The following is an 18361-nucleotide window of genomic DNA, read 5'->3' as shown; positions in this document are numbered from 1 at the left end:
GATAAGAGTCTGTTACAGACCACCAATGAGGATGAAGAGACAGATGAAAGCTTCTATAAAAGGCTGGCTAATGTTTCACGATTGCTAGCTCTTGTTTTTGTGAGAGACTTTAATGTGCTGGATGTCTGCTGGAAACTGAACATAGTGGAGAGGAGGCAGTCTAGGAGGTTCCTGGAGTGTGTGGAAGGTAAATTCCCAACACAGTTGATAAGTTAGTCTACCAGGGGTGGTGCCCCTCTGTTTATGAACTGCTGACTTGCTGTTCATGAACAGAGAAGGGCTGCTGGGAGGTGCGCTGGTCAGAAGCCATCTTGGGCATAGTGGCCATAAAATTATAGAGTTTTCAGTTCTTGGTGAAGTAAGGAAGGGAGTCAGCAGAGACTGGTGGTGAATAGAACTACATCCAGTTGGCAGCTGATCATTTATGGTGTTCCCTCAGGCTCAGTTCTGAGGCCAGTTCTGTTTAATATCTTCTTCAATGATCTGGAAGAGGGGATTGAGTGCACTCTCAGTTCACAGATGACACTAAGCTGCATGGGAGTGCTGATCTGTTAAAGAGCAGGAATGCTCTGCAGAGGCATCTGGACAGGCTGGCCAAGTCCAGTTGCATGGGATTCAGTAAGGTGAAGTGGTGGGTCCTGAACTTAGGTCACAACAACCCTACACAGTGCTACAGGCTGGGGACAGAGTGGCTGGAATACGGCCCAGCAGTAAAGGACCTGGTGGTGCTGGTTGACAGCCCCTGAACATGAGCCAGCAGTGTGCCCAGGTGGCCAAGAAGGCCAATGGCATCGTGACCTGTATCAGCAATAGCATGGCCAGGAGGATTAGGGAAGTGATTGTTCCTCAGTACTCTGCACTGGTGAGGCCACACCTCGAATGCCCCTCCCTACAAGAAAGACATGGAGGTGCTGTAGCATGTTCAGAAAAGGGCAACAGAGCTAATAAAGGGTCTGGACTACAAGTCCTTTGAAGCAGTGAGCTGGGGTTATTTAATGTGGAGAAGGGGAGGCTGGAGGGTGACCTTATCACTTACCTCTACAATTTCCCGAAGGGAGGTTGTAGCTAGGTTGAGGTCAGCCTCTTCTCCCAGGCAACCAGCGACAGGACAAGAGGAACCTCCCTCAAGCTGTGCCAGGGGAGGTTCAGGTTAGACATCAGATTGCACCAGAGTGAATTGCATGGTAACATTTTTCTACCAGTTGCAAGCTTTCAATTTGTGTGTGCCATGTGACGTATACCTCGGTGTATTTACCAGTCCTGCAATTAGCTGTGGGTGGATGGACCACTGTACAGAGCCCCCTGGAAAGAATAGGCTACTTATTGCTTGAAAAAAAAATGGGTACAAGGAGGCATTTCTTTTCTGAAAAAGGCCTTTTTTTAAAGAAAAATATCATAAAGGCAAAACATATTTTTTCACAATTTTTAGGAGACTTTTTAATTCATTTAGATTTTGCTAGGTTTCAGGAAACTTTTTAAATTTTTATTAGGTGTTGTTAGGTTAAATTTTTTTAAAGTTTTAATTTTTTTATTAGTGAAACTAGCACTGAAAATCTTTATTGACTGAAAACTAGTTTTCAGCAAACACATCAATAGGAAGCTCAACAAACATTTTAAATAAAGTATTAAACACTTACTGCAAAATGTCAAATAGATTTTTAAAAGGCCAGAATTTTTTCATTACACTTTAAAAGTTCAGAACATCCCTAGAAATCACACAGTGATAGGAGTAAATTCAGTTTATTGCACCACTCAGTCTGACCAAGACTGTATGAATAATTTGCATATGTGTGCACATCCTCTACCGAGATGGGGCAATAAAAAAAATGCTATAATTTTTTACTAATTATGACTGTAAAGAGCCTAAAAAAGTATTATCAAGGAAGAAAACCACACAGGCTTGTCAGATGGTAACTGGAACGGTTTCCCATGCATAAAGATGCAGTGAAAAGCAAAAGTCATTCTGGAGGTACACAGACAAGTGGGGAGTTGTGTCTGACATCTCATGCAGGGAAGGAATGTAAGAAGAAACTGCATCAGATATAGACATCACCAAGTTAGGTAAAGCCTTGTGTAGTAGCCCAGGGAATTCAGCATTGTTAGGTTAGACAGAAAAAAAAGGTTTCTCATTGATTCCCTCAACTGAGAGAAGCCCTGAGGAGAAGGACTTGGGGGTGTTGGTTGATGAGAAGCTCAGCATGGCCTGACAATGTGCACTTGCAGCCCAGAAAGCCAGCTGTGTCCTGGGCTGCATCAAAAGCAGTGTGACCACCAGGTCAAGGGAGGTGATTCTGCCCCTCTCTATTCCACTCTGGTGAGATCCCATCTGAAGTACCGCATCCAGTTCTGGGGTCCTCAGGACAGGAAGGATGTGGACCTGTTGGATTGAGTCCAGAGGAGGGCCATGAAGATGATCATAGGGCTGGAACCCTATGAAGACAGGATGAGAGTGTTACATCCTCTCCTATGAAGACAGGATGAGAGTGTTACATTTGTTCAGCCTGGAAAAGAGGACACTCCAGGGACACCTTACAGCACCTTCCAGTACCTAAAGGGGACTGACGAGGGCTGGGGAGAGACTTTGTACAAGGGCATGTAGTGACAGGACAAGGGGGAATGGCTTCAGACTGAAAAGAGAGTGGGTTTAGATTAGATATAAGGAAGAAATTCTTTGTTATGAGGGTGACAAGAGAGTGGAACAGGTTACTCAGGGAAGCTTGAATGCCCCATCTCTGGAATTGTGCGAGGCCAGATTGGATGAGGCTTGGAGCAACCTGGTCTAGTGGAAGGTCTCCCTGCCCATGGTAGGGGAGCTGGAACTAGATGATCTTTAAGGTCCCTTCCAGTCCAAACCATTCTGTGATTCTGTTGTATTTTTTAGTTACGACATAAAAGTAACATTAACAAAAATAAAAGGGCTTCATTGTGGTCTGTCAGGTTTGTGCTCTTCAGTCTTGATTTCGTTTTTATCTCCACCTGGAAAATAGAGATGAGGATACAAAAGGAAAACTTTGTCATATCTCCAGTATCTGTTTCTTGGCAGCCAAAATCTCCACATAATTTCTAGAGATTTTAAATATAATTTTGGATTCTGAAGAAAAAGAAGCAGTCATTCCAGGTGTAAGATGATTAACAGCGGTGAATTTTACACTTGTGAATATACTTTCGAAGAGTGTATTGTTAGAGCAGTACAACATTAAAAGTAATAGTAATGTTTTGTTTCTAGTAACAGTGTTGTTACTAGATCTTCATCCATCTTAGGCATTTTTGCTAGCAGTTTTGGTGTTAGACAATAGTAAGGTGTTGAATATAGGATTACATATTAATACTGAATGGCATATGTTTGGATATCTGTGTATCCTGTAGGTATGGACTGGTAGATTTTTATCATGTGATAAAGTTATTTTTCCTGAAAGTAAAAATAAATTAGGATTATGTCTCAATTTCTCTCATTGGGCAAAACTTCACAGAGGGAAGAAAATGTGCATGTTTTATCTGTAGCAGGGCTGAAAGAGGTGCTCTTAATAGTGTTGAACTAGACTGGATCTTTTTTTTAAATGTTCCTCTGTTATGATGCTCTGGGTCAACAACGTAGATCCCAGTCTCAATTGCAGCCCCGGGTTTTCTCAGTATTTCAATATATATTTAAAATTCAGTCAGGTTGCATGCAAAGCACTCATACATTTTTTGAATGTCCAGTGTGAGTGCCTATAAGTTAATAACTGCACCCACAATCAGCCTTTCCTTGGTTCCTTCCAGTTGCCCAGTGTTAGCCCTCAGAAGACCTGACTCAAACGCTACAGTGCTGATTTTGCAGATATGATATGTATATATTCATTCATTTGGTGGATGTAATATATCTGCCCCTGAAAATATAGCTCCCCGTTTTGGACATGGAATTTCTAGGCAGATAATTAAAGCAATCTCACACCTTCCAGCCTGCACCTGCCACCGTGCAAGCAGCCGCCCCAGCTCAGCTCCCCCTGATCGTATTCATGTTTGGTCGGTAGTGTTTCATGGCTAATACAAATCATAAACAGGCTGTAAAAGCTGAAGCATCAATGAATCCTAGCTTTAAAATTGCTGGAAGGTAAAGTTTTAAAACTGATACTGCAAAGTGAAAAATGAAATTTAACCAGGCATTTTGGTGAAGGAAAAATAATTTATTGGATGTAAGATGAAAAGCTGTGAGAGTAAACATCAATCTCATCTTAGACACATGTCATTGATTGATGTTTGCTCTGTGCTGCTGCCTGGAGGTAAACTCTTTGAAATAGCAAAATAGGTACTTTATCTGTCTGTGGATTGGAGCACAGTTTGTTAAGTTACTGCTTTTTTGAGACCCTGCTACATCTTTATGTTCAATCAAAGTGAAAACAGTAAATCAGAGTAATTGCTTTATCCCATGGCATTCCTGTTTGTAAATGGGAAAAAATACTGTAAAAATCATCAAATTAACTTCTGCTGTTTAAGCTAGATAAAAAGTCTGAAAAGTCTAGTTGAAACTTAGGAAGGTATTTCATTGATTATGCCACTTGACAAAGGCAGCCCCTTTGTCATAATTTAAATAATAGTTCAAATATGATTAGGAAAAACATTTAATGCTCAAAAATGTAAAGTTGCCATCTCTCAAAGCTCCCCTACCCCATTATCAATGAATTTCCAAACAGGTATCAGTTATACTTAGCTGGAAATGGAACCGGTACCAAGAAATTGGCCAGCAAAAACCCTGGACATGAACAGTGAAAGAGAAAACAGGCATTAAATGTTTTAACACTTTCATGTTAAGCACAGCAATTCAGCCAACAATATAACCCTGTTGTAATTAAATCATCAGAGTTAAGACTATTTTCTAAAAATGCTGGGGACTGTTGCCTTTACAGGGTGTCAGGCTGGTTAGTTGTTTCGAGTTTTAAAATATGGCAGAGATACAGGAATGATAGTATATTTAAATTCAGAATCCACTTTCCATTCTGAATTGAGTTTTGAAATCACTGTCCTGAATCAGGGCTGGACTGCTTTTTTATTGTATTGTGTAAGGTTTTCCTTTGACTTTCTCTATTTAGCTACTTTGGCATAAATGTAGTAATTCAGAGGAGAATTAGACTATTAAATATTTAAGAAAATGTCCTCACTTCAGCCTGAAATTTAGTATATTGACTTGTGTGCCAGATTAAAATTTGTGGAAAAATGTTCAGAATAATAGTGGACCATTTTAAAATTTATTTTCTTGATATATTGCCTGTTTTCCATGGCTTTGAAGCAGTTCCAACTTTGTTCATAATTCAAAAATGACTGTGTGCTAAAGTTTAATTTCAAAGATGTATGTGTCCTTGCAGAAAACTTGTTCACAGGTCTGGTTTGTTCTTGAAGTGCACATATCTTTTAGTCACTTATGGTATGAGTTGTGTTTCTGGGATGGATTTTTGTTTATTTGTTTGGAACAAGATCAGCACTGTACGCTCCCAGGGGATATTCAGGGACTGCACCTGGCAGGTTGGGGATGATGTTGTTCCCATGACACTGGGAGTGAGTGTTGTAGTCTCGTGGCATTTTGATGGAGCCTTTAAATGTGATTACAGAAGAAGAAGGGTCAGTTTAGGAACAAATGAGGAGGTTGATAAAATCCGGTAGAGAGGCTCAGCCCTGGGAACCATGTCTTTGCTAGCAAAGACCTGCCAGGAGCCCGCAGGAACTGTGGGTTTGCCAGTTTAAGAAATAGTTGAATGGTGAAGCATCAACTCTGCTTTTGTAATTAGAATAAAACTTTCAGAACCTGAAGTCTAGACATACTAAGTGCCATGGGTAGCTGCTGGGGTGAAGGACATCAGTCTCCTGGGTAAACATTAACTGCAAATAAACAAGCTACACCAGCTAAATTTGTATCACAATATTTGGGGGGGGGGGTGGGGTTGAAGGAAGGTGAGTGTGTATGTGGGTATAGCAAAACCCTCACAATTCAGAAATAATGAACTAAATCTTTGGACTGGAAAATTATATTGGAAGGTCTGGAAAGGCAAAGGCGAGATTTCATGTTGCTGTAAATGATAAGTTCAGAAACTGCAGCCAGGTCTGCATATACATGTGGTAACACCATCCTCTGTCATGCTGGTAGGGCTGCCTGGGTCACAGCCCCCCACAGCCAGAAAATAAACTGATGCCAGGCAAGGGGAGTACCAGCAATCTCAGTTTCAATTTACCTACCCATGTCTTTAACAGCCTCAAAGATGCCAGCTGTTATAAGGATAGTGATCTTGTAACAAAATAACACTACCCTTCCTGAATCTCTCCTTAGTGATGCAGCAATTTTGTGGTTTCTGAAAAGGTCAGGCAGCATCGTTAATACACACCATACGCCTGCAAAGGCGTGTAATTCCTCAGTGAAGGTGCAGTGCTTTCATTTGTGGGAAAGGACGTCTCCCTCTGAATGCAAATTTGGGCATTCCCTAAAACAGGACAGTAGGATACATTGGTGCACTGTCTCCACCCAGTTCATTATGGAGATTAGACCTTTTTATTTGAGCTGCTCCAAGAAGTGATGTCTGAGGGAGGTAAATAGAGTCAGAAATAGTGTGCTTTAAAAAAAAAATAGAAAGGAAAGAAAGAAAGAAAAGGAGATTTTTCAACATTTAAAACTTTAGACTTTTTATATGATTACTTTCAGCCTAGCCTGAGGCAACATAACTCTTTGGACTTTGTAGGAGATTAAATCCAGCTGCAGGTTTTTCAGGTAAAATTATTGCTCTGCTCCTAGGCTTGTCCCCTGAGCCATCTCTATTTCTAATTAAGGACTAAAGGAAATGGTTCCTTCTGATGTCAGGAGTAGCGTGAAGAAGGCTGTGAGTGTTTCTGTGGGGCGACTTATGTCACTACCACTCTCCCATCAGGCACCAGCATGCCTAGGCTCTTCTCTTCAGGCTGCTCACCTTGCACACAGCCAAAGAGTGGGTAGTCATCAAGGTGATCTTCCAAAAGGCATCACAACAGATCAAAACTTATTGGACATACGTACTCTGAGAAGTTTGGAAATCCATGGAATTCTGATTTATCAAATATCTGAGAGTGAAATTACTCAAAGTATCCTGGAAAAATCAGAGAAGGTACGACAACTGTGACCATGTGGTGGTGATGGTGTGCTGAAAGTGCTTTGAGACTGAGACATTGGTATTTAGACCAAATTAATTGGTAAATCCAGTGTGTGCCTTGGCAGATCTTAGGGTTGAGATAAATCAAAAAAAGCAGTGTGCCAAGTCTGAGATAGTTTAATTTCTATCATACAACCTTTATTCATATATAACTTTTGCAAGTATTTGACTTGTTTCCTGTGCTTTGGTTTGTGTCCTCTAAGCATGAATTTGAAACAGATGCAGCATTTTAAAACTAATGGTATACCATATAAAAACTATTTAAATTCACCCTTTTGGAATTTGACCTGTATGAAACAAATATAAATGACAGTGACTTCTGAGAGATGAGTATTTGCATGTTCTTTAGTTTCCAAGTCTTACAAAACTGCTTCAACATTTTGACCCATACTAGAAAAAATTCTTCATCAGTAAGCTGATGTATAAGCATGGATATTACACATATATATGTAGATATCACTCACATATGTGCATATCCCCCCATGAAGAAAAAATCATGAGATTTTCACAAGCTTGTTCTTCATGTCTGAGCTGTGGAAATGACATGCTGTAAACGATTAACAAGTAGATGTACCTTTGGGATTGTTTTAAATTGCAAATTAAAAAAAATAGAGACGAAAACTATTAAAAAGAACTGTTTTCCATTAACTGAAGTGTTTGCAATAAAGACAATTATAGCAGTTGGCAGTATTCTCCTTGAACCAAAACAAATAAATACATTTGGTGACATACGTTCAAGGAAATGTGATTTCTACAATGTTCATGCAAATAAGGAACAGCCTCACAAATGCTAGACATTTTGCCATCTGGTATTACCAAAGGAACACAACTCTCAACTTGTAGCTCTTCCTAACTTACTGCTTATAGATGGCATGTTAGGCATTGTCACACAGTTCTGCCATTTGCATAATCATTCTGAATTATTGCAGGTTGTGCATTGCATTGCCAGCAGTGAGCTCATTTGAGAAGGGGGTTCAGAGACCTGGTGACTTGTACGTCTTCATCAAGTATGTCTCCATCCAATAAAGGGATAAAAATGTCCTTCCATTTCAGGAGTATCACACCAGTGCATTTTTAAATTTGTATGAGACCTAGTGAAGAATGCTGCACTTGCTTACTTCTTAGAAACTGGGTAGAGACCAGTATTATATTTAATCTCAGGGAAACTGCCGATTCTCTATTTAATTGCAAGCTAAAGTCCAAATGCAAAGCATCTCAAAGAGCGAAGAGATTCCAGATGGGGTCATGTAGCTGAGGATGAAGTTATAACCCGATCACTGCAACTCCAGAAAAACCCAACCTAACAACAGCTATTCATTGTGGCAGAAAGTCTGCTTTAGACACAGAGGCGGTTGCTAACTGACTTAGCTGATGGGAGTATACTCAGTGGCATGATGTAGTAACTGAAGATCTTTGCTCCCATAGCAGTCAATGACAACTACTCTGCCTCTGGCCTTGGCAGCATGTGTAGCAGATGATCTCGTGCACAGGGGCCCAATGGGGAGGCCTTCACTATCCCCTTCTTCCTGGAGGAAGGCATTTTCCAAAATTCCACCCCTGCAATTACTGCCTCATACACTGCTTTCCAAGGAGAATGTGTTGGCCCGAATAACATGTATTGCTCATGAAAAATATGGTATAAAGCCCAAAAAAACCTCAACCACCTGTAAGTGGAATAAACAGATATGTATTTGGATGCTGTCTCCAACCTGCTATCCTGAAACCCTGTGCTTTACAATAAGCCCCTGTGTCTGAGAGCCCTGCTCGGAGCCTGGCATCTGCCCCCAGACCCATCAGAAGGGTACTGTGCAGTCCAGTTCGAGTTAGCAGCATTAACAAGCAAACACAAGATTTTGTGTTCCTTTGGTGACTGCTAAGGCATTGTTTTTAAATGCTAATAGTGCCTAACATATCCTATGTATTTTCAGCTCCCTCAAGTCTTGAATTAGAATCAGATCACTGTTGGCCTTTTGGCTGCCTTGCCTTAGGCATACTAGGTAGCATCATGTGGGTAGCCAATGCAACATATGTTTTACTAACTGGGAAGTTGGTTAGTAAGACGATGTTTTTCTTATTAACACGTTGTGCACTTACATGACATTAATACATATTCCTACTTTACAGATTTACAGTGCCAGAAGAAAAGCATTAGCTGAGCTAAGCAAAACAGGCAATCAGCATACTTGGCACATTGTCCTGAAATAACACATAAACTTTCTTAGACACGTTGGTTTTCTCTGTGAAGAGAATAAAACATAACAGACTGAAATGTGTAAACCTGTGTGGCTTCTCTGGTTTATGTTGTCATGCATTAAACTAGAAATCGGGGGGGGGGGGAGGTGAAAGAAAAAAATTATTCTGGATGTCTGTATTGGAGCCAAAGTAGTTAATTTCTAAAAATTAATTCTTTTGTGTAATGCAGTGATTTTATTCTCTCTCCAGCTACACTCTACCAGCCATACATGCACTGTCATGCCAGTATTCATTTATTCATGTTCTGAAGTTGTGGTAGTGTCAAATCCATCAGAGAGAGGAATTGTTTTAGTAGTAGTTTCACGACTTGGCTGATTAACAGAGATCAGAAGAAGCAACCTAACTGTGGAAACCACTACAGCATATAGTTTTAACAGCTCTTTAGGGAGCTAGTTAATGAAAGAATCACTACAGAAACACATCCATGTGAAAAAAGGAGCATGCAACACTCAGAGGATATGTCATAAGTGGAAATATGTTCATAATTTTTATTTACTCATAGCTGTAATTACCCTCTGCCTTAAGAGTACTTTCAGTCTTTGTCAAAGTTGCTTAGATATTTCCTTTATCACATTTCAAGCAGAGAAGTTCTGTATAGACTAGATCCTGCCCTGTGATTTCTTTTTTATATTTCTGTAAGAATTTAATTATCTATTCTCTGCAAAGAAAGCACTAGCATTCCCAGAGACCTGAGCCTCCCCAGCCTACTTGAACTGGCATTCATCCGATTCATGTTGGTGCTTATTTTTGCCATCTGTCTGCAAAAGTTTTTAACTTTTAAGTGCACACTGGTTTATATGTTGCCGTCTAATTTTTAACTCTTAAAAAACTATTTCTCCTTTTTTTTGTTGCAGTGTCTATGAGCCAGATAGAAATGTGCTGCGAAGGAAAGAATGGGAAAGGAGAAATCAGGAGGCCCAGCAGGAGGATGGCACATTTAACACAAGCTATTCCCTCTTCAGTGAACCATACAAGGTAGATGCTTCCCAGCTGTGTGACTCTTTTTTAATTTATTTATTCCACAGTTTAAAAATGCAGTCTGCAGAAGGCATTGTCCAGGTGTCAGTACCCTCCCCACCAAATTCCCAGAGAATATGCATGATTCATTGAGAATCGGATTTTATGTGTGTGTGTGTGTATATATATATATATATATATATATATATATATGCATATGTATAGAACTTCTTATAGTATTCAGCAACAAGAGTAAAATAAACTAGAATTACCCTAACAATATTTGAGATGGAATTAAAGCTAGGAGGTGAAGGTGACGGTGCCCTGTTTCTGCAACACTCAGAAGAAAACAATTGTGTAAGAATAGTGGGTGAAGGTCAAGCAGTACAGTAAGCATTATGCCGTGGCCAGGGTTAATGTAGTGAAATATGTTGCTGTTCGCTTCTTTTTTTTTCTATAAGCATTACCAAGAAAATTTATCTACTATATGTGTTTTGCCCTCACCAAAGGCAGAAGTAGCTTAGGAGTCTCAGCTCCCTGTTTTGCTTCTCGTGGTAACATTAGTTTGATGAGGCACAACTGTCTTTTCTCACTCTGTGTTAGAAGGGTCAAGCAGGATCTTCTGCACTTTTCAGAAGGCTGAAAACAGAGCCCTTGTGAACAGGACCAGAGAGCAGTATCCCACAGAGGCTGCTTCTCTTCCCCAGTCAAACCAATGACTTTGACAGCATGCATCAAAGCATCATCATGTATTGTCTGGTGTGCCTTTCCAGTAGTGTCCAAGTTACTGTTACAACCACCACATTGTGAAGTCTTTCCCTCCATGCAGCATCACTTGTCCTTGATGCTTTGGGTGCTTTAGTTCCTCTTTCCACGAGACCTATTTGGGACCTGGCACTTGGCTTCTGCACTTGACTTCCATGCTTCTATTTTTCTGCTCGTGCTTCAGGGTCAGCTTTTAGCTTGCTCTTCTTCCAGATTGTTTTTTGTATTTAGTCCCTAATAAAAAAGAAAAATCTGCCACTTTCAAACCATGTCCCTTGATGGAACACAGCTCTGTCTGCCTTGAAGCTGACACCCAGCTGCCCAAATTTCAGATTCATTACAAAGACATTTAGAAACCATGGCAAATGTCTTGAACTCCTCAAGGATCTACTTGAAAAAGTCTACTGTTAGACCAGTCAAGGGCTAATCCATGGAAGAGAGCCTGAAAAGCATAAGTCAGCTGTGACTAGGTATTTCTTGAGGGCTCTGTTTCAGTGAAGACCTAATGATTTTCCACTTGGTAGGTCCAGTTGAATAGACCACTCACAAAAAGGACTGGGCCTTTTGCTGGGTCCTCGCTACTGTTTTGTCTGTGGTGCCTCAGGTTGGTAATACTGAAGCTCAAATTACTTATAAAAGTGGTACATTTGGAATATTTTGTGCACTTTGATTATTACCTCTGGGCTAGTGTACTGACTATCACGACACAGGCGTGATATGTCAGGGACACACCAAGAGTTTCTGAGTTACGATGTCTGAAGGCACCTCTATGCAACCACAGTTTAATTCTGTCAACTCTAATAGGAATGATTGAAAAATCATTACCAACTCTAGAAGCAGAGAGGATACTGAGTGGATATCCTACAGGGTGATCAGAATAATGGCTCCATCCTTGCTTCTTATCTTTAAACACTATGTCCCTCTTTTGGACAATCATGTAAAGAAGGTGCTGCAGAAATACATCCTACAGCTAACTTTGTCCAGGAAACATGACGAAAGGCAAAGCCCAGGACAGCAGTATAACTCACAGCTCTGTTGGTGTGACAGCCACAGTTGCTTGGGGCGACCAGTCATTCTGGTAATATTAGACATCAAAACTTCATCAGTGACGTTCTCCGAATGCAATGTATACACTGGCAGTGGACAATTGGGCTGTCTGAACTCATCCAAGCATTTGTGAACTTTCAGTGTGGGGGACAGAGCTGTGCCTTGGGCATTTTGATCTTATTGTGGAGAGAGGCTAACTGCAAAAGAGGAAACCTTTCTGCAAAAGCAAAACTGAAACCCATTCTTAGTGCATTTAAAGATGTTCAGCTTTTGGGTGTTTCCAAAGGAGAATGAAATTATAGCAGACATTCACTGCAAGCTCTGATCAAATTCAGTATTCCTCTGCACAGCTTGAAAAACATGAGTTAAAGCCAAAGGATATGCCATTCAGAAGGCCATATCTGAAAATCAAAGGCAGACTGGAAATCTCTTAAATCTTATGTCCTCTCTCACCTTGACATGTATCACTACTACTGTAACATCGAATTTTCTCAAAAATCCTGACTCTTTGGGTTGCCCCTTATCCTGTTCAAAGTATCCATAGCAACCCTTTATGAAGGATTACAGGAAATCCAGTATCATTTACTTAAAATCTCTTTTAGAGGGGGATGTGAAAAATAGAAAATTAGTTCTGGATATTTTCTGGACAGAATATCTTGCCCCATTAACCATGTAAGTATTTTTAATGAGGAAAAAAATTCTGATGGCCTTCTGGGCAGCCATCAAGTTTATTTTTAGAAGTGCTGGATGTTGCCATCTTCAAATGCATGGATTCATCTTGCATTGCAGAAGAATATCAGAGCACTCTAAGTTAGACATGTTTGGACAAAATGCTTTTCCTAGTTACTCATTTTGTGACCATCTTTTCCTTATGTGAATGCTTAAATAAGGCCATCAACGTTTCAGAGCAAATAGTAGGACAAACTAAAGCTCGTAGCAGGTTACCTCAGATCCCATCATGTTCCCAAGAGGATTTAGGTGAATTCTTCTTTGTGAGATCAGCTCCAAACAAAATCTCACCTCACATTATTCCCAGTGTGTCCTGAAGGAATAAACAGCACAGACCAGTTGTCAACACATGCTGTGATACCAGTTTGCTGCAATTATTCTTGTGGTTATCTGAGATCTCTCAATACAAGATGTCTATGTGTGACCTTCACATCACATCCATATAAAAGGCAACCTGATGACTTTTCTGAGCTAGTGATAGTCTACAGATAATCTGCAATGAGGCTTTTATTTCCTTCCCATCCAAATAGCAGCCATTAGAAAAAAAAACCCCTTCTTTTAGGGAAATTGGATTTTTCAGGGGCAAAACTTGCACACAAATTCTTTTATGCTCATGGAGCTAGCAGCATCGGGCTGGAGAACTGCCCTCATGAGCTACGCATGCTGTAGGAGACTTGTGGGTGCCAGGGGCCCCATCCCATTTGGTGGTCCTTGTTGCCATGCTCTGGCAGGGAAACAAACCTCATACACACACTGACTGAATCAGACTGAGTGCAGGCCCAAGGACAGATCTCCCTCCATAGAGGGAAGCTGGAAAAATGTTTCTCTACAAGGAATCTGCACAGTGTGGAGAATCCACAGGAAACATAGAAGAGACCCCCTGGGAAAAAGGAAAATTCCCTGTGTCTTCTGGAAAACAATTCTGCTGGCCAAGGAGATGCCCAAATGTAGAAGTTATTTTATTGACTCCAGGAGACATTATCTCCAACCTTCTTTCTTTTCAGATGTATGTGATGCTTCCTACTTTTGAAGCCCCATTAATAGTTTCCTCTTCTTTAGGATATTGATGTGATTCCTGTGAAGTAAGGAACACCCTTTTTTAAATCACTTGCTGTCTGTGAATTAATGCTTCATAGTTCTCTCCATAGTAGGTTGTTGTCTTTATGATAGTAACAGCTGTATGTGCAGAGGGAAGATCAGGCTGTAGTGGTTGAGCCATCTTATTCCAAGTTTGAAAAGCAAAGTTTTGGATGCAACACTTTTGAGTTTTTCCCTTCCCACTCTCCTTCAATATATATTTTTGATACATATTCAGGTCTATTAGCACAGTAACAAATATATATCAGAAAGCTAGCTGGGATATATTTTACATAGTTACAAGGTAGTGTCCTTGAACTTTGAGGGCAAAAGTTTCAAGCAAAACAGGACTGCTTCTACTGTTTGACTTAAGAATACTTCCACTGTAGTCCTCTGAAAATTTGCATTTGGCAATCACAACACTCATTTACGGGGTGTTTTTGCTTGGGTTTATCTTTCCTACTAGGAGACCTTAAAAAAGCATTGTTCCAAACTGGGTGTTAGCCTTACATACCTTCCCTTACATATTCCAGTTTTCTAGAGTAACTGATGTGGTCGCTACATCTTTCGTATTTTTTAACATAACTTTAGGGGGATCTTCTCCAGTCCCTTTTTCTCCCTTCTTTCTCCTTCTTTTTGTTTTCCTCTAAAACAGAGAGTCTCAAGATGAAAGCTTGGCCTTCTGAAACCACTAGGAGTTTTCCCATTCAGACTCTATGTCTAGAAGAGAGAAAGGAGAATTGCACTACCTCATTACTGTCTTCCTCTGAAAATGTAAAGTAAAGGACATCACACGCCTGAATCTTGGCAGGGTTCAGAAAAATCCCTACTGCATAAATGCTAATGATACACTCTTTTCCTTACAGTGGCTTTTTAAAGCAGGAGTCTTCAATCTTTTCCAGTATGTTTTATTTACTTGTTTTATTTCTTTGTGAAGCTTCTGCCTTTTCAGTCAGGAAGTAAATGGGTTATTTTTAAGACAATAATTAATCTTAAAGGGTAGGAAGAGTGTCTGTGTTCCCTTTGCTACTCACAGCAAACACTGAGCAATGTGAAAAACTTGGTGGGCGTTCTGTTTACTTCTTCTTTAAAAGAAGAGAGTGCCCTGGAATGAGCATCCTGTCAGAGCATTTTCAAAGAAGGGACATAATCATCTGTACTTTTCTCATTTCCCACAAACTGTTTTCAAGTCACCTTATAGCAGTTGGCTGGCTTAGATTGATGAATTTGTTCAGTGCTTGCATGGGACATTGTGTGGCTTCCCAGATGGTTATGAAAACTTAGGCAGGCAGAGAAGGAAATTGGGAATGCAGTGTTTTCATTCATGGCTGAAGGAGAGCTTGCGTTGAGCTATAGGAAAAGTTTTATCATGGTCAGATTTAATCCAAACCATTCTGTGTAGTTGCAATAATAAATTTTCCAGTTTCCAGGTAATATACTTTAAGTACGGCATGATATCAGTGATAGATTTCTTTTTTTATATACTCTAAGGCCCTTTATAGCTTTTCCAGTTCAGGGTAGATTTAAGATGTTGACAAGTGTCTTCAGAGACAATAAGGATTTTCGATTTCATCCCTCAACGCTACTGCTGAATAAGGCAGTGCTACTTCAGTAAGGATTTCAGCAGAATCATGCAGGGAACTTTGTTTTCTTACATTGACTGTTGCAGAACACTCAATTTTTGTTTTGCAGACTAACAAGGGGGATGAGCTTTCCAATCGCATCCAGAATACGTTGGGCAACTATGATGAAATGAAAGACTTGTTAACTGACCGATCAAACCAGAGCCATCTCGTTGGGGTTCCAAAACCTGGGGTTCCTCAGACGTCTCTCCCCAAGCCTGATGACCATTTTATTGCAGACTCAAGACTGCCACCTCCTCCTCCCATTTCGAGCACTACTTCTTCCAAACCATCATCCCTAGCTGCCCAGCAGAGCAAAAGTACCACGATGGGCTGGCAGAAGACTGGGCGTAATGCCGCTTCAGATGGCCAGCAGAGAGTGAGCAAACATGGACACCGGTCGCTGGAGTCACACAAGGGTGACTTCAAGTTGGCGAACCAAAAATCCAATCTGGAGAAACTAAAACGCTATGCATCGAGTCCCACCTCCTCTTCCTCCACTTCCTCCTCCTCCTCCTCCTCCTCCTCCTCCTCTTCCTCCTCCTCCAATACTGCCCAGCAAAGCTCACTGAGGGCCACGTTAGGAGATAACATCAGTAGAGTGCAGCAGCCAGCAAAGCTCAGTTGTAGCTCAGAAGGAGGAACTCAAGCACAAGAGAGGCCAGCAAAGCATGGTGGTGGGCACTGCGTCCAAAACTTCCCACCCTCTCTTGCTTCAAAGCCCAGTCTCGGTCAGCAGAAACCAACAGCTTATGTAAGGCCAATGGATGGTCAAGACCAGGCTCCTGATGAGTCTCCAAAGCTGAAGTTACCAGCAGAGACGACCAAATCATATAGGGGAGTGCCTTCCAACAAACCTGATTCGGCCAGGCCCAAGTCAAAGATAGCCAAGTTCAACATTCCTAAGCAAGAAGAAGTAAGTGTTTTTATACTTCTTATGACATACCCCTGTAGATGGATGGATGATGCCTTATTGCACCTGTTTCTTTTACACATTTTTAACATATTAGTTTGCATGTTGAAATTTTTTGGTAAAATTGACATAGTAAATTGCAAGTAGAAGTCTCACAGTAATTTAAATATATCTCAACAGTGTCATCAGGATCTTGCTGTCATCAGGACCATAACACTTCTACAAAGGCACATTTTCTAGTAGTATATGTTATTTCACTGATTTTTTTCTGAGTGTCCACATATGAAATCTGGATTTTCTTTTTCTAGACAGGTATATTGCTTCTTACTGTTCATTGACTTATTTCTCTGTGGCAAAGATGAAATGAAGTGCATGTGATTAGGAGTAGTTCTGCTACCCTTGATGTCAAAGTAGTTTCACAATCTAAAAAAATTACTTATATAATATGAAATTTGTGAAAAACATTATGAAATTTGTGGAGTAGATGAGAATACAGCAAGGAAACTCTCCTTTTAGTTCATAGTTTATGTTTCATTCCAATCTGTGAGAAGACTGAGGTTTGCTTCTTAAGGAATTGCCATCTGTAGAAACCCGGTGTAGTGGGTTGACCCATGCTACAAGTATGAGAAAGTGTCTGAAGAAGCTTCTAGACAACATTTCTGTTACCAGCAGTAAATATGAAAGATTTCTGCTTTACATTCATTTATTTTACATTCATTTTATGCCAGTAGGACATTTTGCTTTATCACTTTGACTGTGATTTTCTGTTTGGTCTTTTTGGATGGGGAGGAAATGATCGATTTTGGCAGAATAAAGGGTGATTTTTTTTTTTCCAGGGGTGTATTCAGAGGCCTGTATGCCATTTCAAAGATGGTCTCATCATCCTCTTATGCAAATTGGTAGCACTCCCATGACTTTAAAAATTCATAGTATTTATAGGACTAAAAGACTATTTGACTGAATCTCTGTGACTTTCTCAGAGAAGACACAGTGATTGTTTACTCTTACTTGACAGCTATGGTGTGTCTTGATATGTTTTTAGTCTTGAAATTTTGTTTCTGGCATTGTTAAATGAGAGGGAAATCTAATTTTTGAAAGAGTTCTCTGGCCTCTTAATGCCCATTTTTCAGAAATGGAGTTGACTATTGTATTCCCCCTTCGGTTTGGTTTGGGAGAGAAATCTCTCTGGAAGCAATTACTTCTGTGGTTTTTCTATAAGTGAAAATTCCATCAGTTCCAAACAGCACATAGGTGATATGTTGTTCCGGAAAAAGGGGTTGTTTAGCCTCTTAAGCCAGATTTCATACACAAATTTACATTCACAAACTGCTGTAATTGTGCAGATAGATCAGGTAATTGCAGATACTAATATCCATTTAGCTATTATTGCATCTTTCAGGCTTGTGTTTCTATGTGCAAGTGGGAAATATTGTTAGAATTAAGGATGCCTGTGGCAAATATCTGGCTCTTTTGCATTTTCCCCCTTTACATGTATGCAATGCTCTAAGGACTAGTTTGGAAAGTAGTTTTGATAGGCAATCATTTTTTTGTCTGAAATTCAGGATTTACCATTTGCATTCAAATTCACCTACCTCAGGAAAGAAAGATTTCATTTGTTGTATGTAATCCATGCTGATGCATAACAGTAAGTTTATACTGCAGTTTCTAGACATGTAGACATATTTGAGATAGCTTTAAACTTGTTTAGATACTGATGGCAATGTAGATTATGGTAGGAGAGAGTGGACTGCAGAGTAACCACTAAAGTATCGCCAACTTCTCACAGATTTTATATGATGCAGTATTAATAAAACAGTATTTGATAACATAAAATAAACATTTAACAGAATTTG

General features: G+C 40.2%; 1 protein-coding gene across 3 annotated transcripts in view; it reads left to right on the top strand.

Moving 5' to 3' along the window:
- AFF3 (ALF transcription elongation factor 3) overlaps positions 1-18361 on the top strand; it is a 333159-nt gene that overhangs the window by 40121 nt on the left and 274677 nt on the right. For all 3 annotated transcript variants that reach the window (XR_007907616.1, XM_051806789.1, XM_051806788.1), the window contains exons 2-3: positions 10253-10373; positions 15666-16511. Coding sequence is in view for 2 of the 3 variants with exons in the window: in XM_051806789.1 (XP_051662749.1) it covers positions 10253-10373; positions 15666-16511 (967 nt within the window). In the remaining variant the exon portion in view is untranslated. The remainder of the gene's footprint in view (positions 1-10252; positions 10374-15665; positions 16512-18361) is intronic.

This window comes from Manacus candei, unplaced genomic scaffold (assembly GCF_025592945.1).
Source record: "Manacus candei isolate 608988 ecotype Guabito, Panama unplaced genomic scaffold, ASM2559294v1 h1tg000069l, whole genome shotgun sequence".
NCBI lineage: Eukaryota > Metazoa > Chordata > Aves > Passeriformes > Pipridae > Manacus > Manacus candei.
Note: the sequence above shows the minus strand (reverse complement) of the source record. Positions and strands in the feature narration are given on the sequence as shown.